Below are 27,190 nucleotides of genomic sequence, written 5' to 3' on the forward strand. Positions count from 1 at the left end.
AAAGTAACGCATTCGGATCCATCGTTTTGATTATCACCAAAATGTTTTTACATCACTTATGATAATTGGCCAATGTCATTAATGTAGGCACGCTTTGAAATAATTCAATTTATTTGTTGATTAACACGAATGACTACAATTAGTGTAATGTTTACATCGTGTTTTGTGCGTTTATCATTTTTGCATAAATAATTCACATGTTATTTATTTATGCGTATGTTTTACATATATATATGTATAAATAACTAATAATGATATTAAAAAAACAAATTCAAGAGGGAAGCATGTAGCGAGAGAAAATTACACAAACATGAAGATTTCAATTAGAATTAATAAATGCACGTTTGATTGTAAACTGCATTTTTATTTCATTTAGAAATAATTGGTATAAAATTACAAAATTATTCAATTATTTTAAATTTCTATTTGTATTTTTTTTCATGGTACATTCTATTTCAATATGATTAGTTGAAAATTGAATTTTTAGTAAATTACGTGTTTATAAATATGGTTTATTATTGTCTTTTTTTTTGTGAATAACATAGTACCTATGTGTGTTTCAAATTTGTGATGCAATGAATTTTAAACAAATACGTTTATATTTTGACGTTGGGTTGATATTTATTTTTCTGTTATAATATAGATTTTGAGTGAAACGATGAGTGTATTGGTTTCACTGCAATAATGTGTGTATGTGTGTTTTTTAATAATAAAAAATAAAACTCTGTTCTTGAACGTTAAGGGATTTGTCTGATAGAAAATTGGATCTTGTTTGAACTATCGATGGTCTAAAATAAGAAATTTTCAGTAATTTTTAAAAATAATCAGGGAAACAAACAAAAAAAAAAACTATTTATACAAAATAAATTTTTTTTTTGTTTTAATGTTATAGCTAATTTAAAGATGAATAATCATAAAGACTTGCAGTTTTTGATTAATGTTCATAGGGATCTTGGTTTCCAGACATATAATTAAAAAAAAATCCTTTGTTTTTGTACCTACTGTTATATAATGATATTTATATACCTTAATAATAATTTTCATTTTCTTCGATTTGTGTTTAATACAATTTTTAAAAACAAAACACTTACAATATTTTCATTATTTTTATTATATAAACGTTTGAGTTTTAAATTTTACGTAATTTGTCAATATCTTAAAAATTCACAAATTATTTTGTAGTTAATATTATTATTATTAAAGTTTGAAATTGAATAAAAGGTTTCTTATAAGTTTTTTTTTTACAATATATATTAATATATAACAAGTTGTTTAAAGTATCATATTAATTTTTTATGAGGGTTTGAATTTCAAATTTTGACGAAAATCAAAAATTAATCTGTAGACGTATAGGCTGTCAGACAGTTTCTTCTCAAAATCGTTTTTCATCGTATACAGTGATTTATCATTAAATTAAAATTTAACACATCCATAACAGTGACCTTATTCAATGTTGAAATAGAGACACTTGACGCTTATTATGTAAAGACTTCATTTTTTGTAATAAATAATCAAGAATTGTGTGATCTATATTTTTACATTTTTTTTTTTAATAGTTAATACTTAAAATATAACTATAGCTTATTTATATGATTTTAATACGGTTTAGCTGTTAAATAAGATAAAAATATTATCTGTTATATTATTTGTAATTTGCTATCTAAGTACTTTGAACAACATAGGAAATGTGATCCATCATTCTCATAATATATATATGTTGTACCCAATTTATCGGAAATTGATGTTAACGTAAGTTGATTGTATTTTGTGATTGTATGAATTTTAAACTTGTTTCTTTTCCTCTAGTTATAATGAAAACCACATATTATATTACATACATTGAAAAAACTTCTTATGTGATTTTGGTTAAATTCATTTATTAAATGTGATAATTTATCACTATAAATATTAAAATGACAAAATTCCTCTTTCATATCCGTCAAACGATTTTCTTTACTTTAAAAAATATCCGATTAAAAAAAAAAAAACATACTTCAGTACTTTATTATTGGGAAGACGAGGTCATTAAAATTACATTTTCGAGAAGTTTGTTTAATTTACCTTAACACGAAACACTAATATATCATAGCATCATAAAATATTTTGACTGACAATACGATACAAGTATGATCAACGTGCATGCAGTGGACCTGGTGTACCATTATTTTTGAAAATTGTCATAAATCTATTTACTAAGAAACACAAATGATCGAACATATTATACTTAATTACTTTTATGATTGATGAATCCTTGATAATGGTGAAACGTATTTTTTTTTTTAGTCAAGATAATATTGCTTGAAGAAAAATAGTAACGTAATGAGAATTTAATTATAATGATTTATTGAGACCAAACATATTGTAAAAGAATACTAGAAATACTAGAATACTAGAGTAATGTGTAGTTTGATGAAATAAATATGGAAAAAATACTATTTTAATTTAAAAACATAGTTATCTTATTGAAGCAATCAATGAATAGAAATATAATATTGTTGTATTTAATTTTGAGTACAACGACTCTTTGGTCTAAGTTACTGATATACCATTATAACTACACACAAGACATTGTAAAATCTAAGATAAAATATTATATAATTATTATTCTCCGTGATAGGTACATATGTAGAGTAATTCAGTTATTGATTAAATATCATATTTAATCTTTAAAATAAATATATTCTTTTTAAATATTTTTTTTTTTGTATTTATTTTAAAAAACCTCTGCAGTTTTTTTTAATAATTTCGATGCATTTGTATTATTATGATGTTTTGTTGACATTATGTTTTTATTGCGATATCTTCTTTGTTACTGCATCGTTGGTCACCGTCTATTTCTGCGATTTTGATTTTTACGCGCACGTGCACACACACTATACACTGTCTTGAACATTCTATATACCACCGATGGAAACGATTACAATTGTTGAAGATTCGAGCGGTACTTATGAGTATTGTTTGTATTTTTTTTTTAAGACTTTATTCATCTAAACAAAATACGAACGTTTAGCAATATCGTTATGTTTACGTATAAGTCAGGTACCATTCAAAAACACAAACAGACACAAGGTATAATAATAATAATAATAATAATAATAAATATCTATCAGAATTAACTGGGTTGTATTTGTTTTGGGTTATGTCATCGTTCATGAACCTTGTCAAATAATTTGTTGTCGTACTGTAAAATAATAATCGTGTTACCATTTTTTTTTCACGCATGTGCTGTGTGTTGTTTTTAAAAATTTCGCATTTCATCAAAGTTTGAATACACGCCTGGCGATTTATTCGTGCGATGGTGTAGAGGGTTCATCGCCATAACGAGTTGTTTACCTCCACGCTGCTCTTCATCACTCTTGGAACCGTAGAGTCGTCTCCCGTCGTTATCATCACTGTTCGGTGGAATTGGGGTGGAATATTATTAAGTTGAGTTTTATAAATAAAAAAAGTTAAAAAGTAAATATTCCAAAATTCCAATATTTCTATATTTAGTTATATTAATATTATGAATTAATTATTAAAACCGATTACAAATTTTGAAATTTCAACAGATTTTACAGTTGTCACTTATATGTGATAATAAATTATAAAACTTTCCAGGTTTGGTAAATTAACTTTTTATTGTAATATATTGTAATAATATGATCAATATTAATAATATATTGTTAGGTATAATATGTTTTATATTGCATACAATAATAATTATAATTTATAGAAGTCTCACCATTTTTCTGTCCCATTATTATTTACTCGGTTGTTACGACTTATGATTGCACATTTACTCTACAGTTGTTGGTGAATCACAACTGTTAGTATTATTACGTGTATGTCGTATTGTATATAAATGAAACCCATTATTATACTTCTAAATAAGATAGTTCTAAAATCGTCCACCGTTGTCTTTTAAATGATAGTACAATGTACACAAACTAAATACGAGTTACGTGTAAAAACTTACCAAATAAAATGGGTTTATCACATTTCTAACACGTGTGATGTTGTAACGTGAATGCTAATATAGGCGTCAAGTCATATTTGGGTCTTTTACGGAATTTAACATAAGTCTAAGACCTTATCTTGAAAATATATTCTATACATCTATGAACGTGAACTTAATGGTTAGGTTGTTATAAGTAGTTCGATTTTTATTTAAAAAAATATTATTTCTTATGAAACAAATGCAGTATATTATAAAGCAGTATTTTTGTTTTGTTTCATATATTAATTATGTTACACTATAATATTGTTATTATAATTTATTATTTTAATATTTTTTGATCATATTATATAATATTTTATAGTTTATGTGTTTTCAACGATGTGTACGGATGTTTTAGAAGAAACATTATATTTTATAAAAAAATACTTTTGAAATTTAAAATAGAGTTGTATACGTATGGCTATTTAAATGCTAAGCTATACATCACATGTTACAATGTACGTAGCAGTAATGAAAATTGTATGGCATTAGTGTGTTGTTTTACAATTAACCGATCATACTGTTAGAAATTTTATTCAAACATGCATTTCACTATTTTAAGAGTATTATTTTGCCTAATGACTGTCAGTTGAATGTAAAGATAATTATTGCAAACAAATTTCCCGATATATATATATATATATATATATATATACATATTTATTTATTTATAAATTATGAAAATAATGCTTTTCTATTATATACAAAGTATAATTAGATTTTGATGCATTTTAAATAATATTATAAGTAATAAAGCTTGTTCAGAATATTTTAAGTGTTGCGGGTGTTAGATTAACCAAATATTGTGAAATTCCACAGAAACGGTTGACTACAATTTACATTCACAATGATAATATGTTAATTAATTTACATTAGGTAATATATCATGTAACTAGTCTACGTGTACAATAGAATGTTATTTATTGTAGTACGATTATGTAGGTACCTACTCTCACAATAAATTGTCCGAAGCTTTTCTCTTTTGTTCTATTATTTTATGGAAATTTTTTTTATTAAATGTTTTCATCGATGTTTCACAACTTGGGTAGTAGAGGCTAGTAATTACAATATATTATACAAACAATTTTTTTCAATAATATTAAATCTGGTAAAGAAAGCTTATTAGAAGAATAGGGTAAAAGAATGTGTTTAAATCACATAATAATGTACAATTTTTACATATTATTTAATAAAATATTGATAAAAGTTACAAATTTATTTTTTGATTGATAATTTCGGTGTATATAATATTATTTGTATGTGCATGTAAAAGCGCGCGTATGCATATTATTTTAAAGTATTTTTTATTGTGTTCCATTAAAGCTAGAGTTGTTATTTTATTTCAATATTTTTATAATAATATATTAATACATTTTTTTATATTAAAACAGGTATTATAATATAGAAGTTAGTGTTTTCGGCACTTGGGTATAATAATTTAATAATTAATATTGTAGGATAGTTTATTACACAATTTTCATAACTTTTTATGTTAGCTTGCGATCTTTTCAAACAGCCGCTCCCTTTGATGATTATGTTTATGTATAAATATATAAATATATATACGTAACGGAGTCTTTTTTTAACATTGCTTTGTATAGACACGAGAAACAAAGTCTTGAAATTGAATTTTTAAGATTTGTGTAATACGGCGTTCTTTGTAGGCAATTGTGGTACATTTGTGTTAGGTTAAGTTTGTATTTGTGTTCTAAGGACATTCTGCCAATATAGTAGTTTTTTTGTAATATTTAATATAATACTACCGATTTTAACTTGTTGAAAAACCTAACAATTACACAAGAGTTCGGCTTACATGTTTAGGTACTTACTGAAGTTATATATTTCACCAACATTAATTAATTGGTTATTATTCTATTTAGCATTTACTATACAATATAATATGAATTATTAAAATAAAACAAAAAAAAAAACTGTTCAAGAAAAACTTATGCAATGTGATTTACCAAATATGTAGTATATATACTTTTTTTTATTAATAATGAATTTATTCACAATTTAATTTTGAGAATTTTTAAAAAAAATCTAGTATTTATTATACTCTAAACATTTTTAAAAATTATTTTTGTTGATAGATTAATTAAAATTAGAATACATAATTATTAGTATATATTCATTATATTCACTACATCTTCCAAACCTATTATACTTATTATACAAAATTAAATAATCTAAAAATTACTCGTTCGAATTTTGATTTTACGTTATTATGTTTAGGAAAATAATCAGCCAAATAATTTACTACTGCTAATAGTATAAAATGGAAGTTTTTATTTGAATAACATAAAATTGTATCTCCATAAGACTTCTATTTTAGTAGTATAAAAGATTTTAAAAAATTGAAAATAATATGGTTATTAAATATATTTAAAAAATCCCCAAAATTTAAATGTAAATATCTTTATAATTAAACAAAAAAATGGGACTAAGCATGCTTTCACTTTGATTTACACTGTTTACATTTAATATTTATATATTATGAATAGTAATTACAGTAATTTTTGTTTAACTATTTATCGGGTCAATTATACAACTAAGCTGAGTCATTAAAAATAAAATAATGTTTATATTTGTATCAATTTTTGGATATTATATTGTAATAGTGTCGATTTGACAAAATATGAAAACTAGATCAATGAGGTAAATAAGCTGAGATTTGAGACCACAAAATGTAAAAGTTCATAAGAATACTGTTAACATGGTCTTGAAGTATATTTAACAATTTGAAAAATCATATTTTGAATAATTCCATATTAGAGAAAAAGAGGGGAGTAAGCATGCTTAGAAATTCACTCTGTATAATAAATATTTTTATTGTTGATTGTTTAAAAATAGTCCAAGGTACAGAAATCAAATTTGACAGCAGTATTAATGTAGTGAGATGATATTCGAGAAGGTGATGGCTTCGACTTAGTTTCGTGTCTATTAGCAAAATATATGAGCTAGGATAAAAGAAAGTAGGATTAATATTTTTAAGCAGAAAACAGGATAAAAAGGGAATGTTCGATTTAGTCTGATTAGTATGTCTATGGACTCTAATGTTGTTTATTTAAAGAAAATATAGTAGATAATATATAAATCTACGTAATAACTCTATTATAATTTACTCTACTTGAAAATAGTATGAATATTCAAACATCCAGTTGCTTTTAATTGTGTTAATGTACTTAATGCAATTAAATTATTTTAAATCTATTATTCCTACCTAGTATTGTATGCTAATTTATTCATTATTTTACCCTTGGTTTAACAAGGGTAAAATAATAATAATTATGAATGTAATCATTGTACTGTTTAGGTTTTTGGATTCTATCCAATAATAAATCATTGAATAATTCGTTTGTTATATTATAGTGGATTATGTTTTTATAAGCGTTTTATGACTAACAATAAGTCCTTGGCAACAAAATTAAGTCTTTTGTGAGTTTATATAGACTAAAATTATTTATAAATAAAATGTGAAATCTTATATTTGTTATTAAATACATAAAAAAAAAAAAAATCTATAGTCTATGTTTGGTCAATCTAGAGTTGTATTAAACCTTTTTTTTTGTGTTTTGGATTTAAAATTGTTATTAGAGGCAAAATGATTTCTTAATTAATTTTATGCAAAGAAACGTTCAAAGACTTACCCTTATATAATTGTGAATTCAATCATTTATATATCCATTGGATTATTGACGACTTTTATTTGAAAATGTCAACAATGATATAAGTACCATAATAAAATATGAATTAAATGTTAATTTAGTTTAGTAGTCAGCAAAATATTATTAATTGATTGCTTAATTTTAATGACTTTATTAACATGGAATTTATTTATTATTGAACATTTAATCTAAATAATTATAAAAATTTGTGTATTGTCCTATTGTAGTAATATTAGAAATTGTACATGATTGTTTCAGAAATGTCCAGAAGGAGTCGTTCACGAAGATTTGTTTAAAGATATCTACTCCAAGTTTTTTCCACACGGAAGTATGTCCAATAAAATACAATTTTTTATTAATTTTTGTTTCTTATATTATATTTTAAAAGATTTATGTTTGTTTATTATGTTATATTATTAGTTAATTAATTTATAATAATATATTTTTAATTATTAACTGTCCATAATATTCATAAGTTTATTGTAAGCTATAATGTGTTTATTTTTATATATAGATTCAAATTTATATGCTCATTTTGTGTTCAAAGCATTTGACGTCAAGAGCAATGGCGCAATTAGTTTTAAAGTAAGTTTGTGTTGTACTTATTTTATAATGTATATTAACATCAGACGCAAATAATATTGCGTGCAGAATAAGCCCATTATTAGAATATTAAAAGAAGTCATAAAAGTGTTTTTCTATCCATTTTGTCGAAGCCATTTTAAACCTTTTATAGTATAAATTAAATTTATAATATATTTATATGTTATATAATTAATGATATATAAATATATTTACTGAATTCTCATCCTCATATTATACGTTGCTTATATTTAACGTCTCAGCATATTTTCACTAGTGTATAATCTAAACTCGTTTGAAATGTTCTTACTGTCACAATATTATGTCATTTTTAACTTTGTTAAAAGTAATGATTTTACGTATACTAAATAGGTACTTAATGATTTTTAAATGAATAAATACATTTATATAAAAATATACATATTATGTAATTTTAATGTACACAAGTGTAAAAAAAATAGATGAATAATATACGGAAAATAAATTAGTTTCTTGAGAATACTTAATGTTTAAATTTAGAAGTATAATATTTTGGTGAATAAAATTGAAAAGTTTTCAAAATTAAATAAGATAGTAAAGTTATATATACCTACATATACCATGCATATAAAGTTTTTTTTTTACAAACAATTAATCAATATCCATTAAAAACAAAAATAAATTGAATTTATTCCTATAAATGAGAGATTATGTTTTAAATTTATTTTCCAGAAAAATTTGGATACAATTCTTGTACGAGTAGTTTAATTCAAAAGATTTTAAGAAATTTTAGATGTTTTATTTTCTGTATAAATTATGAATTGTAGATATACTTAAATATTTTATATTCTTGGTCCAATGTTTATCAATAAATACTAATCTTTTGATTCTTATACAATTAAAATGTGTAGTTTAAATGAATGCATTAATGTAATTACAATTTCAAATTTAAATGCATTATTGAGAATGAAATATACTTTCATTATGGAAATGTTCATAGTATGTTTATATAAGCTCTTTGATTTACCGTTATTAAAAAAACACTTTGTTCCAAAAAGATAATAGATAAAATCTTTTTCCGTTGTTAAACAAATTCTTAAAAATATTCCATTGTAACAGTCTAATAATAATTTATTTTCTGTAATATTTTCCAGTTATAGCGAATTATTTTATTTGGGTACTGTAAATCTTCGAAATATATAGTTAGAACATTACTAACCAGCTGTCAACGATATAATATTTTGAACATTTACTAAGTATAATTATATAAATCAATTTTATTCGGTAAATTTGTTCAGTAGAATTTAATTTGTATAGTGCGTTATTCATTATAATTTATAACATAAGCGAAAATAATTCAAATGCATATATCGTTTGGGATTTATCGAAGCATAAATATTATAAATCGACGTTCTCTCAACGATGACATAAGATGTGCGAACGTCGAATGGTTTAATATTTTTTTTTAGGATTTCATTGTATTCTGAATGTTTCAAGATGCCATTCATTTTCTTGCACTAAGCAATTCCAATATTATAGCTGTTGGGAGTTTGGCCTCTCTTCGGCTTTCCCTTTTCCCGGTGTTCAAAAGCGTTAAAACTATCGATCGCGAGTAAGATGATGAGCTCTCAAAATTCTCGGTGTGAAACTTTACAGATACCGGCAGTATAATGTAAGCTTACTTTTTGTTTTGAATAAAATAACACAAATTGAAACGTAAAATATGCGATTTACTGAAAACAAAAAAAAAAAAATCCGACACTGAATGCTTGTGCCGACCGTATAAGACTACGCTGACCGTCATTTTGCTTAATCTAACTTATAGAAACATTGCTTATTCTATTAATTACATTTACAACGCAGGACATGCTGATGACTCTATCTACTCTGCTTCGCGGGTCTATTTATGAGAAACTCAGATGGACATTTAAGCTGTATGATTTAAATGGCGACGGATGTATAACAAGGTCGGAGCTAAGTCAAATCGTGTTAGCTATCCACGAGCTGATGGGCAAAAGACCACAAGTAAGTAGAATATTTCAACTCGTGATTATAATACGTGTATTATATAAATGTGTGTGTGCGCGTGTATTTGTGATGTGTGTACATTTGTAATGTGTGTGTGTGCCTTAGCAAGCGAAGTATATATTTGCGTTATCTTAATGGATGTCTTACAGTTTCCCGAATAACTAAGTATGGAAACTTTGTACCAAGTGCCAACTGAATGCATTGCGATCTAATTGACATATATATCTACAAGAGCTGTTGTTAGTTAAATGTCGGATATACGAGTGATAATATTATTCAAAATGTGTTCGGGAACAAATGTTGAAAAATGGTGTGGAATTTATTGTGTTTGAAGAGACGGGAGTAGTTTCAAAGATTTATAATTTAATTTAAACGTTTTATAGGTAATGAAAGTGTTTGAAGTTTCTCAAACTCATTAATAGCTATATAAAAATTTATTTTAATATTATTTGCAAATTTTTTTCTTCAAATTAATTATATAATATAAAGAAAATCTTTCTTTTTTATAAATTTAACTAATAATTTGATTAATTAGTTTAAACAGTAAACATTCGTTTTCATTAAAGCATTTTTAGTTTTGTATTAAAAACAATGGTGCCAAAAGTAATAATATTATATGTATTATATATTTTTATATATTTGTTATAATTTTATAAATGAAAAAATATTTTTAAATATTAAAAATTAAAATATCTCATATTGTTTATATTGGTTTAAAAATAGATAAAGTTAGACTGATTTTTAAGACAAGCATTTAAACAACAATAATAAAATGTTTGATCTTAATTTTTTTACGTGTATTGTCCAATTGATAACAAAGTTATTATACATATATATTATTTGAAAATAAGTTATTTGTTGTACATCTATTTAAATACTTAATTTGAATTCCATACATTTTGTTTTTGGCAAAACATCAGATCACGTCAGTTACAAAACTTATTCGGTAGTTTTTGTACACATATATCATCTTAAAATAAGATATATAGATGCTATTTACATTTTAACTCTACAACAGACTATACATAGCCTTTTAGCCTTTTGAAAAATCTCCATCGTAGATTATAAAAATTTAGTGATTTTTTTTTGTTTTTTATCCTTATGCACTAATAAATTGTGTTTAAAATTTAAAATTATTATTTTTTACTAGGTAAATACGTTTTATAATATTAAATTGTATAAGATGTAAAACATTAAAGTTAAATACTTTTTTATGTAATGTTATTAGTTGATACACTTAAATAAATATCTAGATAAATGGTATGAAAATGTTTAAATTACAACTTAAATGAAAAATTGTAATACATAAATCATAAAATATATGAATTTTTAAAAGGTGGAATTATAATGTTGTGAGATTTATTGCACTTAATTTAATATTGTGTAATGGGCATTATAAATTATAGTTTACTTAAAAATCTGAAGATTAAATTATTTCAATTTAGCATACCAGTTTAAATATAATAAGTTGAATTGATTATTTTTTAATTAGTTATGAATTAATACACAAAACTGAATAATATGTTATACCATAATTTTATTTTTATTATATAAAAAAAAATATCTATATTGCTGAAGTTTTATTCAATATAATAAATTTGAACTAAAACAATATTATATCATTATGACATAAGATTCCTTTATATTGTTATTTCTTTAGTTAACATAATATTTAAAACATTAAAACAAACAATAACAATAAAATAATAACTCATCAAAATTATTCAAGATAAACATTTATCTAATACATCTAATAGTATATTTTTACCAATAAAGGGAGTAAAAATTCTATTTGGATTTTTTTTTTTAATATATGACATATGGTTTATACTTTTTTATACATGATAAGTTCAAACTTTAAATGAATGATTATAAGAAATATATATTTTTTAATATGAACTTTGTACTGTAGGTATTACTCGTTATTTTAAAGATAAAATATCTAGGAGGTAAGAAACTCAAACTGTGTAATAATGTGGCTTATATATATTTTAATTTTGTTTCGAATTTGTTGAGTGGATTAATAAAGTTTGAAAAGATTTTCTTAGTCTCAAACTCATTAAGAAAAATATTACTTTTTTTACTCAGAAAAGATTTTGATTGTTATTACCTTTTTCTATGGATACTATTTGTATTAAAACTATCTGATTTCAAACTTTTTTAATTTCTTTAAGTCGTGCATACTTTGAATCGAAATTTGATAAGATTATCAAAGCAATCTTTTTCTGCATAAAACGTTTATAATAATATTTTAGATTTTTTTTTTTACTTATAATGGAATAATTTGTATATATAAATGCTTTATGTTACAAATAACATAAACTCTGATTTAATAGTTTTTTTTTAATACAATTTAATTATCGATAAATACTCTTATGTTTATTGTTATTAAACATATTTTATATTAATATTTACTCTTGTATTTGATATTTTATAGGGTCGTGGTAGTACTAAATCTAAAGATCACACTGACATGGTATTTCAAAAACTTGACATCAATCAAGATGGCGTAATTACGTTTGAAGAATTCATAGAATCATGTTTAAAGGTAATATCCGTCGAAATATCGTATGATTATGATATTATGTTTTTTTTTACTTATTACTTATAAGTTATTTGGTTGAATGTCGACAGGACGAGGCGATCACGAAATCGTTACAAGTTTTCGACTCCAGATCCCTATGATTGTCGCTATCCTCCACCGACTCTGTGGAAGTATCACTTCTGTCGTTCGATCAGTCTGCTGGTCAGTCGGAGGAGGAGCAATGCAGCCAACTACAGCAAGCAGACAACGAGTCTTCCCAAAACAATATTTTCTTTGATTTCTAATGTACATAATAATATATTATACAGGCCGTTTTGATCGATAATCGGAAACGTTCTTTCCAAATGTATTTTCCCGTTAATTACTATACGGATATGTAATTTTCGGTTAATTTTTGTTCTAATCAATGTGGCTTTTATCTGGCGCCATTATTGCTCGGTCCGTCCTATATATTGTTACCGTGTTAAACGTAGGTACATTATTATACTACATATTAAACATTTATGTATCGATCTTTGTAGATTTATTATAATAATTGTTTACTGTTGGTGACTATCATTAACTTGTGGTCTGTTTTTGATATCTCCAAGTGAGTAATTAAAAAATATTGAGAATTATAATTGGCGAAGATAAAATATTATTGTTGATAAAAAACAAAAAAAAAATGTAATAGTTATACATATTTAAAAATGACGTTGGTAGCATTAAATTATCGTGTGGAATTATTATTGAGTGATTACTAATTATATATATGTAATATAACCTAATATGCCTTATGGTTATGTCTGTACAATGTTTTTTAAAATGTTTATTACACACATTTACATATTGTTCACATGTTATAAATATTACGTCCAAGGGATGATCAGAAATTTGTGAATAAAAAATAATTGAGATTTCATGAGATTCGTATAAAAACCTACATATATTTTTGGAAATAACGTTCTCATCAGGCTGTTTAGACATCATTTATATATATAAACATGTGCGTTGTGTTTATGTGTGTATATTTCTGCGTGAGTGTGTAACTTAGTTCATGGTTTTTGTTCCTGAAGCGATATTATTTAAATTTTAAATTCTTGTTCATTATGTATACATAGAAAACTGACTTGTATAATAATCAAGCAAATATTTCTGTACCTATTAAGCTTGTAAATATTCTGTTCTTACTTTTTATGGCCAAGTATTCGCACCTCAATATATTTTAGTTTAAACTTTAAAGTTAATGTTGTTAACATAAATTCTATATTATGTAAGTAGGTGATGATAATTACAGTTTTTATATTACTATATAATTGTAAGTCAATTAGACTTTTTTTTCGAATTTCTTATTTATTGGATATTTAATTAATCCAATGTAATAAGCACATATATAAATTATAGTTTATCTAGTTAACTTTGTAAATGTATATTATATTTATATGTCAAATCTATGCTTATAGTAATACTATAATAGATTTGGCTTACATAAAATAGCATAATATTGCACGTTGTTAATGAGCAAAAATATTTTGTTAGCGTAAATTGAGTAAACACGTGGTATAAAAATATTAATTAAATTTTCATTTTTTTTTATTCATACCTCATTATTGTTGCAAAATAAATTACAAGTATAATATTTTGGAATGTCATAATTTTAGTTATTATTTTTTTTTTAAAAATATTTTATGTTTATTTATTTTTTTTAATTCGATGATTTAAGTTTTATAAAATATTAATTTGTTTTATTAGATTTTTGATGAAATAAATAATCATATTGGGTCTATACGATTTGATGTTTAATTCAATATTCTGTTCCAAATATTACAAGAATATTCATTTTTATTTTTATCTATAACCAATATTCTTAAAATCATAAAATTAAATAAACGTTTAAATTTTATCAAATTGTTATTTTAGATAACCAGTTTAGATATTACTATCGGTTATTTACGGAACAATATTGAACAATATGAAGATCGACTTCAATACAAACAACAGTTAACAATTTCAATATACAAAGTGAAAATGCAATTTTGAACCAATTTACCATTTTGAAAATATTTTTTTAAATAATTTAATGGCATTGTAAAACGATTAGGTAGTTAGCTTGTAATGCAGTTTAGGTATTTCAGTGATAGTTGATATTTTTAAATTAGAATTAAGAGATTCAATAGAGACTTGGAATGGAGCTTTTGAAACGGTACGGAGAATTTTTGATTGAAACCTTTAATTACGGTTAGTATTGGATATTTATACTGAGCCACAGAACTGGATATTCAGATGGGTCTTATAGGAATAGTTTATAAATTGATAATTTGTTAGGTAGTTTTATTTTTTTGGAGGTTAATAAGGGTTGTAGTAGGCGAAGGTGATTATTTAGTGCGATAATTTTGCTTTTGATGTATGGTACACAATAGTGAGTTGACAGTTTATTATGTAAATTCTAAGATAGATATTGGACAATAAATAAGGTTTTGTTATTAAGAAATAGTGTTGATCATGTGTCATGTCGAAGAGTGAAAGTATAATGAGTGGACTTGTTCTCATTTATTTTTACCCCCCATTCTCTATATCATTTATACCAGGGGTTGGCCAACAGATCGATCGCGACACCATTTATAATTTTCTTAATTTTTTTTTTTTTTTTGTGAATTTGTGTATCTTTGTATATCTCACTAATATAAAAAGATATTATTAGAAAAAGGCGATAAATAATTTGAAAAAAAGTTTATAAACTGATATCGAGTAATTATTGTGTGAAATTAAACGTGAATAATACTTATGTACGTACATATAATACGCTGTTAGATTTATAGCTTTGTCATCGACAAAGTCATGGAATAAGGTTTGGTTAGGTTAATAATGAAAAAAAAATACATTTAAATAGGAATTACCTATTTATTGATTTAATATTTAATTTTAACTTATATATATATATAAATAAAAAATATAATAATAGCGATAATTGAAACTCGATTAAACATTGAATACTCACCACCATATTTTAAATGTTTAAGAATATTGTTAAAAAAAACTTCGTTATTTTTAAAATAAATAAAAAATATATATTTAATGTTTAATTTTAAATATAAAATACAATCGAATAAATTCAAAATTAAAATCCATGAAATATTTGATTTATTTGTTGGTTAAGAATTAAATTTATTATGTTTTTGTATTTAATAGATTGTGAAAATATTCACAATTAAATTTAATGACACAATATTAGTATAAGTAAATAAGATTTGATTTGTGGTTTACAATACAAGAAGAGGTTCATTTATAGATACTTCATGCTCGAAATCTTCATTTGTATAGATGAATTAATTCATTTTGAAATATGGTTAAATTTTGTATTGAAATTCCCTGTTGAGTATCGCTCTTTAATTTAATTTTTTTTTTTTACATAATCAAGGAATTTTAAGTTTGAATGATTAAATGTATATTTCTATACCTAGTTAAATGTACCTACACGTTTTTCGTTCAAGATTATAACTAATTAATGATCTTAAATTAACCAGATATCAAATGAATTATATCTTATTTACTTATCAATGCGTAATGTAAAATAAAATTTCCCTATTATAATCAACACACATTATCATTATATTGTCAAGGTTGAGATAGTAGTTACTTAAAAAAATTCATAATAAATTGTAATAATGCTACAACTCTACAAGGATATTATGTATGCTATATTTTAAACCATATTAAAATGCTTTTATTACATTATTAGTTATATTTTTATACTTATGTATTTGTTAAGTTTACATATTAACAACTATTGCTCTAAGCATTTATCGCATGCAAGGTTTCTAACAAAACAAAATATTTTAGAAACTATAAATATATAAATAAATAATATTGTCGAAATTTACAAAAGGTTTTCGATTGAAATTGTTTTGGTTTTGTTATTGACATACGACGGAGTTAAAAAAATAATCTACAGATCGTATAACAATGTTGAAAGTTTATTTTTATAATAGTATTGTTGTCCACAACTTTCAATTGGACGGAACTATAACTATTTCCTACGGTTGTTCTATTTCCTTTCATCTTAACAAAAGTTTATATAAATACTTTCTTAACCTTAATTCTAAAAACTATTTATTTTTTTAATCAAGTATTTTTTTAAATAAAAATATTTTTTATCATTATTTCGTAGAAGTGTTATTCTAAACCATAATGACATGATAAATCACTTGTAACAATGCTGCATCAGTAGTTATCATATATGTTTCAATGTTTTATACTGTTTATAGAGTTGCTATAAATATCAAAAATTTTGAACTAGGCATTAATGTTTTCATATACGGTTATTAATGAAGATATGTAAGATACTTACTGTTAGTACTTACCTACTGTACTAACCTGACCTCCGACGATGTTGTGGAAGTTATATTATACTACATAAGCAGTATACGCCACGCATCATCGTTTGTATTGTAGGCCATATACATATTTATTTCTTCGATCATTTAATCAACGGTTTGGGAAATAAATAATAATAAAATAACTGTTTAATTTGTTTAATATTTAAATTGTTTGAATGTATATTAACTTAAATAGGCATATTCAGAGATATGTTTAGAATTTTTACGACTAGGTTTAATTTTATTTTTCCTCCTTCTATAGCTATGAATGTTAACATTTTACAATCAAATAAGAAGATTATAGATCTTTTACGTATCGAGTTCAATGATGTGCAATAATGCATCATTAATCATTATAACAAGATAAATAATAAAAAAACAATGTTTTCCCACAAGATTAGAACATATTTACAGTAAAAATTATAAACACAAATTTAATTATATAAAAAGTACTAATCGCCATCTTAGAATTATATTAATCCCTTACATACAACTCTAGATCCACGTGTAAGTACGATTAAAAAAATTGCATGTTTAAAAACTATGCATTTATAAAAATTATAATTTTTGATTTTTAGTATCTACTTGTATTACAGTTACAAACAATGGATTAAAATATTATTAATAGTATTATAATTTAGATTATTCATCATTTCGCATCAGATCAGCATAGCCTTTGTCTGTTAAGTTGATATACATAAAAAACACTGGATGATTACGATTGTGCATTTGTTTTATCCTTTTTACCGTCAAAAACACAAAAAGATAGTTTTTTTTTACTTTTTTATATTTGAGAAAATATAACACGATTGAGCACAACAAATATGTTATATTGTTGGTTTAAATTATTATAGTTTAAAAATTCACTAATAATATATTATAGTACCTACCTGTATATATTATTATACACCTACTACTATTGTGACTGTAAAACACAAATGATTTTATTATAGTTTAATATGTTTGTAAATAGTAATATAAACAGTCTGGATATTTGAATACAGGTATACTTCATGTATGTATATATTATGTAATAACTAATAATTATATTAGTATAGTGCAAGTAAATCGTTACCAATGGACATTATAGGATAATTATTATGCATTTATTTAAAATTGATAATATAAAATATTTGTAATGTGCAATTGTTTTACGTCATATACATGATTCAGTGGTACTTTCTGAACATAGATTTCAAATGATTTTGTGACGTCGCCAAAAGCATGTTGTTCCTTAATTCTTTGTGTTCACACATGGTAACGGTTGTCCGTATTTCGCGCGGTGTCGTGCACGCGTTCATACTGAGTTTCGTACGGTTGCTTGAGCAACAGCGGCACATCATCGTTATTGAAATCGATATCACGATTTTCATTTCTCATTTGCTGCTCATGGGTGTTTGTTAAATATTATGATTTTAAAATTGAGGGGCATAAAACTTAAACAGTTCAACCCATAATGTGTTATTGAATTAGATATTACGTACTAAATTGATTTTAATTAATATAATATATAAATTTGTTGTTTTCACAAAATATAATAAAAATGTCAGCAGGTATTAGTTAATTTTATGAAGGTATTATGTTGAGAAGTTTCAATCTTATTAACGTTAAGTTTTTTAGAACTTTTTTGAAAATGAAAAACAGAATGTCCATATAATGGGTTTAAGTGTGTATTATAAATTTCACCTTAAGGTTTGTACTCTTATTTGTATTTTTATTTAAAAAAGCACCTTGTAGTATATGAAGCTGATTTTTCAATAAATGAGGTTTCTTTTATTTTTTGTGGGCTCAGATCGGGAGACGATCTAGTACTATAATAATGATATTTTTATACCCCAATGGCTTAACTCTCAAAGAAAATGTCCGATAGATGGCAACACTTGATATATTTTGTCATTGACATTCAAACGACTATTTTTGCTTTTGTAATTCCTATCTCCAATAAATATGATTTAATGGTTTAAGCTGTTTTGGTTCTATACACTTCTTATTAGTTGGAAAAACAAAATATGATGAAATAACATATTGTATACTACAGTACAGGTTATTTTATCATGAAGGTATCGGCTATATTTTATTTATACATTTTAAAATCAATGGTAATATGTAACAACTACAATGGAAATAATATTTGGATGTCATATCTTAAACAAAGAGGTCTATATAGTCAGTATTTTTACGGGAGAATTGGACTAACCGATTATTGCTTCTAAAATACTTTTACACAAGCTGCGGCACATGAAAATAGTGTTTTCGTGATGTTGTCACAGGGGTGAATCAAGCGGTGACTTCAATATAATTTGTGAAGTTAAGTAGTCACAAAGGAATTATTATTTATTTTATAATCATTTATTTTTTTCAAAAAACATAATGGTTTATATACCATATATATTATATATATACACATAATACCTATAGAAAATAGCACATACACTTACCTAACTCAATAACAACACCCTAAGTGACAAAAAAGTGCATAATTTATAATGATATTAAATTAATTTTATAGTGGAGTAAGTTCCACTTCGATAAATATTTATTTATCATTATCAGGGTTATACATTCGAGTAAGTGCTATGCAGTCGTACAATGTTATGAGAAATTTTACACAATTCTTAATCTCGGGTCTATATAATGATACAGGTAGGTAAGTATTATGTACATTGTACCTACACTATATAATTATTATTATTTGGTAAACTGTTTTTTTGCCCATTGAACAACAGTGATCGTTATTCAAACTTATTTTTAGATTGGCTATACAGTTTATAGATAAAAAAAAATAAAAATAAATTACAATTTTTATATAAGTTAATGTTGTAAGAAAATAAATGTATTGCTTCTGTATTTTCTTTTTTAAGTGTAAGTTAGAGTGAGGCCGTGCTTTGGTGAATTTTAGCCATTTAGTCACTATACTATAATAATTATATTATTTTATAAATTGTACATAGTACCTACCAGTTCACTATCTCTGGTTTAGACCAACTACATTAATATAAATAGGTACCTATATATTTTGTTAGATTTTACTATTTTAGAACATAATGTAATGAAACAGTCATAACTGTATGCGCGTTGAATTCAATATAATGTAATAGGTACAAATTATAATAATTTATAATTATATCGGATATTGGACAGTTGTAGTACAGTAGAGATGACAATATGACATAACATAATATTACTTCTCAGCCTAGCGTTCATTGTTTTCTCTAAGCCATAGAATAGGTGATTAAATTATTAATTAATAATTACTCTAGGGTCAAACCGTTTGTTCGTGTTATATAAATAAATTCGTAAACAGTGTAGTCAGATTAAAATAAAAATATATTATACTCTCGTAGACACCGTTAGGACACCATTCTATTATGGTGGTTTAGAATTGGTCAAATTCTGTACATGTCACTATTTAAACACTTATGACACCAAAAACACCACCTTGACATCACTGATCCTGCAACGGGCCAGGACACGGTCCAAACACCAATTTTCAGTTAATTATTTCTACTCGGGAAACTAATTGTAAGGTTCTTATTGAATATCTCTCATTTAGGGGCCAGTTTTTTAGTAATGAGGAATGAGTGATTTAGATTCTTGTGCTTTATTATAGAGTGATTATTATTTAGACTCTTGATTTTAAATAAGGGGAAATTTTCATTTGATATTGGAAAGTTTTATAATTCTTAATTTGTTTGTAAGTTATAATTTATTCTAATTCTTTTACCACTCTTACTTTGTTTAGTGGTTGATAATATTAAAGGTCTTTGAGGTCGTGGTTTATGATAGTTTTAAGGAATAATGAGATTAAGAGGTTTTGTTTGCAGTTAAATTGGTTTTTCATTTCAGGGTATTCTAACATGGGAGGGGATTCATATTTGGTATTATATTGTATTTTTTGTTATCTATGTCTTACTAATTGTATATGATATACCATCTTGTATTAATGTAATCCACGGAAATAGAAGATAACCAGCTGGTATCGTCGAATATAAATTTTTAATGTAATTTTTATTATTTTATCCATTTGTTTTATTGAAAACCTATGGTATGGAGATATTGCAACAATAATAATAAATTTAAAAGAAAAACTCCTAAAGCATTATTACGGCACCTCCACATTGCATGCTCACCTGCACGCGCGTGTCCTAATTAGATTATATAAACGTTGAACGGCCTCCAACTCATATAATTGTGGTTATATCTGGTCATATCACACGCATATAATGTATTATATATTATGACGACGAGTTCTTCAGGGAAATGTTGAATAAAAAGCAATCTTTTGATGCGTTGGTAATGTGGTGTTATACGATGAGTAATTTTTTTTTTATCGATTTTTGAGGGATTTTTAAAAATAATATTTTTGATTGTAATTAAATATGGTTTAAAATAATCGAAATTATTTTGAAATTACAGTTACGAGTATTAATCCAAAAACCTCAAGTTTTAAAATTCATCATGTACAATATAAAATATTCAAAAAAAATAATTAGATTTTTTTTATTTTTATAGTATTGGTATAAGAGCATAACGGTTACATTTTTAAAGAAAATATTTTGTAAAATTATATTAATTATAAGCAAACTTCATACTATAAGAGTAAGGTTAATAACTAGGTATTATATTATATTAGGCGAAAATATTAATGTATAAGAAAAAATATATAATTTTGATGTCTATTCGATTTTACTGCTTAGTGTGAGTAGTTATTACCCTGTAGTGATAGTCTCGTTTTTTTGACGCACCATACATGTGGATAACCTTGTTTTTCCACTTACCCGCAACGTAAGGCGAGACGCGCGATAACACGGTGACCCAACTAGTATACATAATACTATAATAATAATACAAAGTATTACAGAGGATAACGTTGAGTGTGATTTACGTCCGAAGAGCAAACATACCCATTTAAACGATCCGTCGAAAAACCAATTACTCATCTCTCCCGTCATTGTAATAATACCATATACTAAGTACGCACATATATTGTCGAGTGCGTTTTTTACCGTCCAGTACCAACCCGGTTGAGTAAATTGTGAGGGTCAAGTAGCAGAATATGACACATATCATAGCATAGCGAATGTCGCTTATAAGAATCACTTTGAGAGTAGTACAAAGTAGTTTTATAACCAAATTAACCTTATTAGTGAAGTGTGTAGGAACGAAAAATACATTTTAAATGAATTATTAACTTAATTTTGCTATTTTAATTTTACATATTTATTAATAAAATGTATTACTTATCAAACAATTTGTTATTTTTGTTTGTTTGTTTTTTTACTTTCAATCATTTCGGCAGAAATAATATACTGTTGTATTCGTATTACTAATTAAATGCGCGTGCTTCAGTAAAATTGAATGCAATAATGATTGTTGTTTATACACAGCATAGTTTGAACCACTTTAACACTAACCTTAAGAAAAATTTGAATCCTACAACAGTCATGACTGATTTTTTTTCAATATAATAATTGGATATGTCCAGGTCATTTCGGTGAAGTTTGAGTCTTACAACTCATATAAGTGATTAAATTTATATTCGTATATTGTATAAGCGGCACCCACTGAATGTCTGAATATTCATTACAATTAGGTATTGATGTAATAGTTATATTACCAATATTAAACACTTATTTGGTGGAAATCGAATTGGTCAACCTCAGATGAATAACTAAATGTATTCAATAAAACTAACAGTCTTACAAAAAAAGCTTTCGACGTTGTTGGTGATATTATGGCGTCGAAATAAAGTGGTGATATAATTTCCAATATTTTTATATACTTACCATACAATAAAAGCTGTTATTCGAAAATCAGTTGTTTAATTCATTATGCACGCGTTCAATCATACGCATTGCGTGGTGACCTACGTTTACCTAACCGTTAACCACGGTGTTACGATATTACGGAACAACATGCGTATTAATAATATTTCGTTTCAAAATAATTAGTAAAAATAATTTGAAGACTCTTTAAGGTGTAACGCTTTAAGTTGACGTGTAACTTCTGACCGGTTTCGACGGATCTCAATATTAGAAACGACTCGCAACGTCTTGTGCGATCTTCACCATCACGATGATACCACATTACTCTTGTCCGAGAGAAATAAGAAACGATCGTCGCTCAACTTTTATGTTATACGATAGTGAAGCAATCGAGAACGCGTATCAATCATTGGTTCTTGTCATTCGATTTTAACAGATGAATTGCGAGTCGGGTGTCCGGAAAATTAGCACCCACGAAACCGTGAACAACTGACCAAATGAAATATCTCATCGATGTGTGTTCGGAACTAGTTTCCGATGACTCACATTGTAATAAAAAAAAAATATCAACTATGACCTGATGGTGAAACATATCGCAATGGAAGTGATCTCGAAACCGATGTCCAACAGTCAAATTCGAGGACGTTAAACGGGTGACCGCCGCGACGAACGCGAGCGCGAACAGAATTTCCTCCTCGGCCGGCACCGCGGCCCTCACGCGCCCGTTGACGTCATCGCCACCATTGCCGACGACGCCTCTGCCGCCGCGGCAGCAGCAGCCGTCGAACTGCGCGCCGCGTAGCCGTGACCTCGGTCCGATATCGTTTGGGTCCGGGGGGAGGGGGAACGGGTAGCGGCGCATCATCGGTCTTTATATGCACCGGCGGACTCGCGGGGCTGGCCAATTGTCGCGGAACCGTTGTCAATGTACATACTGCAACCGTGGTATCATATTTATAACTGTTGTGTGTTTGTTTTGCGCGCGTAACCGGTTTCTACGTTCGAGTCCCGTACCCGCGATCGATACAATACTCTGCCCGCCCGTTTGTTTTATTTTCGTATTATCACTTTGGATTTTGTCAGAGTTTCCGCGCGACAACCATCGATCTTCATAATAATATTATAATAGTAATCGACTATAATCCGAAAACAACTATTCCCGTAAATTCACGTCTCGAAGCGAATTTCAGTGAGCTGTCTACGTCGTCGCACGACGATCCCCGCCGAATCGGTAAGTTAAACGAGCGATGTGACGCTATATTATACTATTATATATTATGTTATAACGTCGTTATTCGTTAGTATTGTACAATTGTTGTTTCAAAAATTATCATTATTTAAAAAAATGTGTTTTTAATTAATTAGTAACATTCGTCACTTTAAAGTTAAAATAGACTTTTATAAATTTTCAAGATTAAGATTTTTTTTTTTACTTTTTTAAATGACAACATACATTTTTAGTTATAATATTCCAAAGTAGATAGATTATTATTTAGTTTTTCGATTTATTAAAATAAAATTTTTGACGAGTAATGAAATGAGTAGCACTAATTTAATATGTATTTTGTGCTTAAAGTTTTTATGAGCGGAGTAGAGAACCATCTATTGATGGGATAATAATGTGCGCTACTCAAATCCGCTCATTTAAATTTTAAATAAATATTATTATACATATTATAATATTATTATAACCCATAAACTATTTGTTCAAAATTCAATTTTTATGCAATAAAATACTTCGAAAAATATTCTATATGTTAGGATAACAAATAAAATAAAGGGTGGTAAAGTCGGTAACGCTCTACAGTCTGCTGTACAGTAGATATCGAGTGGATCTCGGATATAGAGTTAGGTTAGTCAGTATAATGGTTGTATTAAAATATTTGAATGCAATGATAAGTATCAATTTATCGAAATGTATACGAAAAACGATTTTAAACGAAGATGATTTGTCAGCCTAGGATATATTTTCAATTGGTCAGTGAAAAAGGTGGAAAAAGGGGAAAAAGGTGTTATAATGACCTGAATAGAAGACCAAGAAAATGCCAATATAAATAACTGGTGAAAATTTCAAGTATCTATGATTTTTTTTGAATAATAACAAATATTGAAAATCGTTTGAGAATAAATCGTTATCGTTACGCGAATAATATTGCAGACCTTCATAAAATTTTTTTCTATAATGACGATTCGAGTTTTTTTTATAGCTATTTGAAGGAAACCTAATCAAAAATTTGGTGTTAATTTTTTTAACCTTAGATATAAATATAAAATTTTTATAAATTTTTAACTACAAAATTACTTGTAAATTTTCACAATTTTATAAAAATTTGAACTTAAAACGCTTTTTAAAAAAATTATGACAAACGACTTTTGATTTTTTAACAACTTATAAGAAACCTTGTATTATATTTTTAAGTTTTTTTGGGCACCCAACATTTTTCTATGGACATTTCAAAAAAAAAAAAAAATGAATTAGAAAAATCGAAAGTTCCAGTTGTCTATAAATAGCTTAAAAAATCCATAATATTTTCAAAATTTTACTATATATAGATAACACTAATATTAAAATTTGGTGAAAATTTCAATTATTTACAGTGAATCGCTTTTGAGTTACAACTATATTACAAAAAAAACTGATTTGGTCGAAAACTGGTTTTGTGTGTAAATTCCCGTTTCCATCACTTTTTTGTGGTTTTTCCCGATTTTTTTGAAAACTATTGGAAACTTCTTAATTTTGAACTTTATAATACACCAATGTTATCCATTTTGCCATCAAAAACCACCCTTGAAGTAAAAACTATCAGTAACATCATTGTAAAATTATGTTCACTTCGTTTGGAATCTACAATGTATGTTGTCATTAAAAAAAGTAAAAAATAATTATAAGTACGGTCTTTTAAAAAAAACTAAATATTTTAAGAACTTACTATTAATAATCTGCCTGATTATGCACATTAAATTCGAGTGTTAAGAAAACTATAAGTATGGATCAAATATTACGATTTTAAATGCTGAAAGAGGGTTTTGATTTTTTTTTGTCTTCTGCGTAGCCGATAGACATCGGTAAACCACACACAGTCTAATCGTTGTATATCGAAAAACATAATTGCACATGACGTACGCTAATATTCATCTCACACGCTTGCAGCCTCTGCTTTTATGCGCAATCTTTATAAAAATGATGATAATCATATTATATATATATAATTATATGCATATATACATTGGCGTAGTCAAATAATAATATTTAACCGTCATCTACAAGACTTGGTTATCCTGTTATCTGCTGCCACAGACCAAGCGGGTGTGCAACAGATGGCACGTGCCAAAGTTTGTTAGTTGTCGCCGTCTATAAGTCTGCAACGGCGGCTGCTGGGGGCGACGGGTATTCGAACGACCGAAAAGTTTTCCAACGTTTTTAAACAATCCCGCTTCGTCACTACTGCTCGATAGGCTTAGAATGTATTTTGTTGATGTGAGTCGTCTTATGTAAGGCGTATTATTTTATAATATGTACCTACAGCATTACGTGAAAAACGGAGTTTTGAAAAATAGATTTTTCGTTTTTGTCGTTCATTTGTTTTTAGTCTGTAGGTAATCTCTGCAAACGTGGATACGACGATATTACTTCTTCGAAGATTTTTTTTTTTTTAATCCAGGATGAACAATATACTATATATATATATATAAGTTTATACATACTTTCAGTGGTGTAAACAACTATGTACAGGCTTACTATGCGAAATATGCTTACGGTTTGGAAACTAATTTAAAATATCGATTCAAAGAACGAACTGTTCAGTTTCAGTAATTGTTTCATAGTAATTAATTTTCATAAAAACATTTTTCCTATTTTTACGGTTATTAGTATATAGCTTGAAAAACAATTTTATCGTTTTTTAATTTCTCTTTCTATTACAATACTGTGTAGGTGTACACAGAGGATGGAACATGGAAGTATTATAAATAGTTTTAAGTACTTATCAATAATATAATATTTTGCACTAAATTTTAATTACATTTTTTAAAATAAATTAAACGTATATTTAAAAATAATATGTAATTTTACTAGTGTTATTGATACAGGGTTATTTAAAATTACTCATCCAATTTCTTATTTATTTTTAGTTTTTAGGTTTAGAGTAACGTACACGAACATTGAATAAAATAATGATATTATGAATTTATCTTCTTTTCAAATTAATTTTATGTATATCCGTTGTAATTGACTCATTTGACTCTACTAATTTTTTAGCTTCTCTGTGGTTGATGATAATAAATAGTAT

At 25.9% G+C, this 27,190-nt stretch overlaps 2 protein-coding genes across 3 annotated transcripts in view; both read left to right on the top strand.

Annotated features, from left to right (window-relative positions):
- LOC114122958 (Kv channel-interacting protein 4) overlaps nucleotides 1-14,551 on the top strand; it is a 59,094-nt gene extending 44,543 nt beyond the window's left edge. For both annotated transcript variants that reach the window (XM_050200772.1, XM_027985773.2), the window contains exons 3-7: nucleotides 7,906-7,975; nucleotides 8,162-8,232; nucleotides 10,072-10,233; nucleotides 12,674-12,784; nucleotides 12,871-14,551. In XM_050200772.1, the coding sequence (XP_050056729.1) occupies nucleotides 7,906-7,975; nucleotides 8,162-8,232; nucleotides 10,072-10,233; nucleotides 12,674-12,784; nucleotides 12,871-12,921 (465 nt within the window). In that variant the 3' untranslated portion in view covers nucleotides 12,922-14,551. The remainder of the gene's footprint in view (nucleotides 1-7,905; nucleotides 7,976-8,161; nucleotides 8,233-10,071; nucleotides 10,234-12,673; nucleotides 12,785-12,870) is intronic.
- A 9,238-nt stretch (nucleotides 14,552-23,789) lies between these two features.
- The window catches only part of LOC114122932 (astakine-like), a 47,077-nt gene continuing 43,676 nt past the window's right edge, over nucleotides 23,790-27,190 (top strand). Inside the window, exon 1 of the mRNA XM_027985739.2 lies at nucleotides 23,790-24,132. The gene's annotated coding sequence lies outside the window, so the exon portion shown is untranslated. The remainder of the gene's footprint in view (nucleotides 24,133-27,190) is intronic.

The sequence above is a fragment of the Aphis gossypii genome, chromosome 2, assembly GCF_020184175.1.
Source record: "Aphis gossypii isolate Hap1 chromosome 2, ASM2018417v2, whole genome shotgun sequence".
Lineage (NCBI taxonomy): Eukaryota > Metazoa > Arthropoda > Insecta > Hemiptera > Aphididae > Aphis > Aphis gossypii.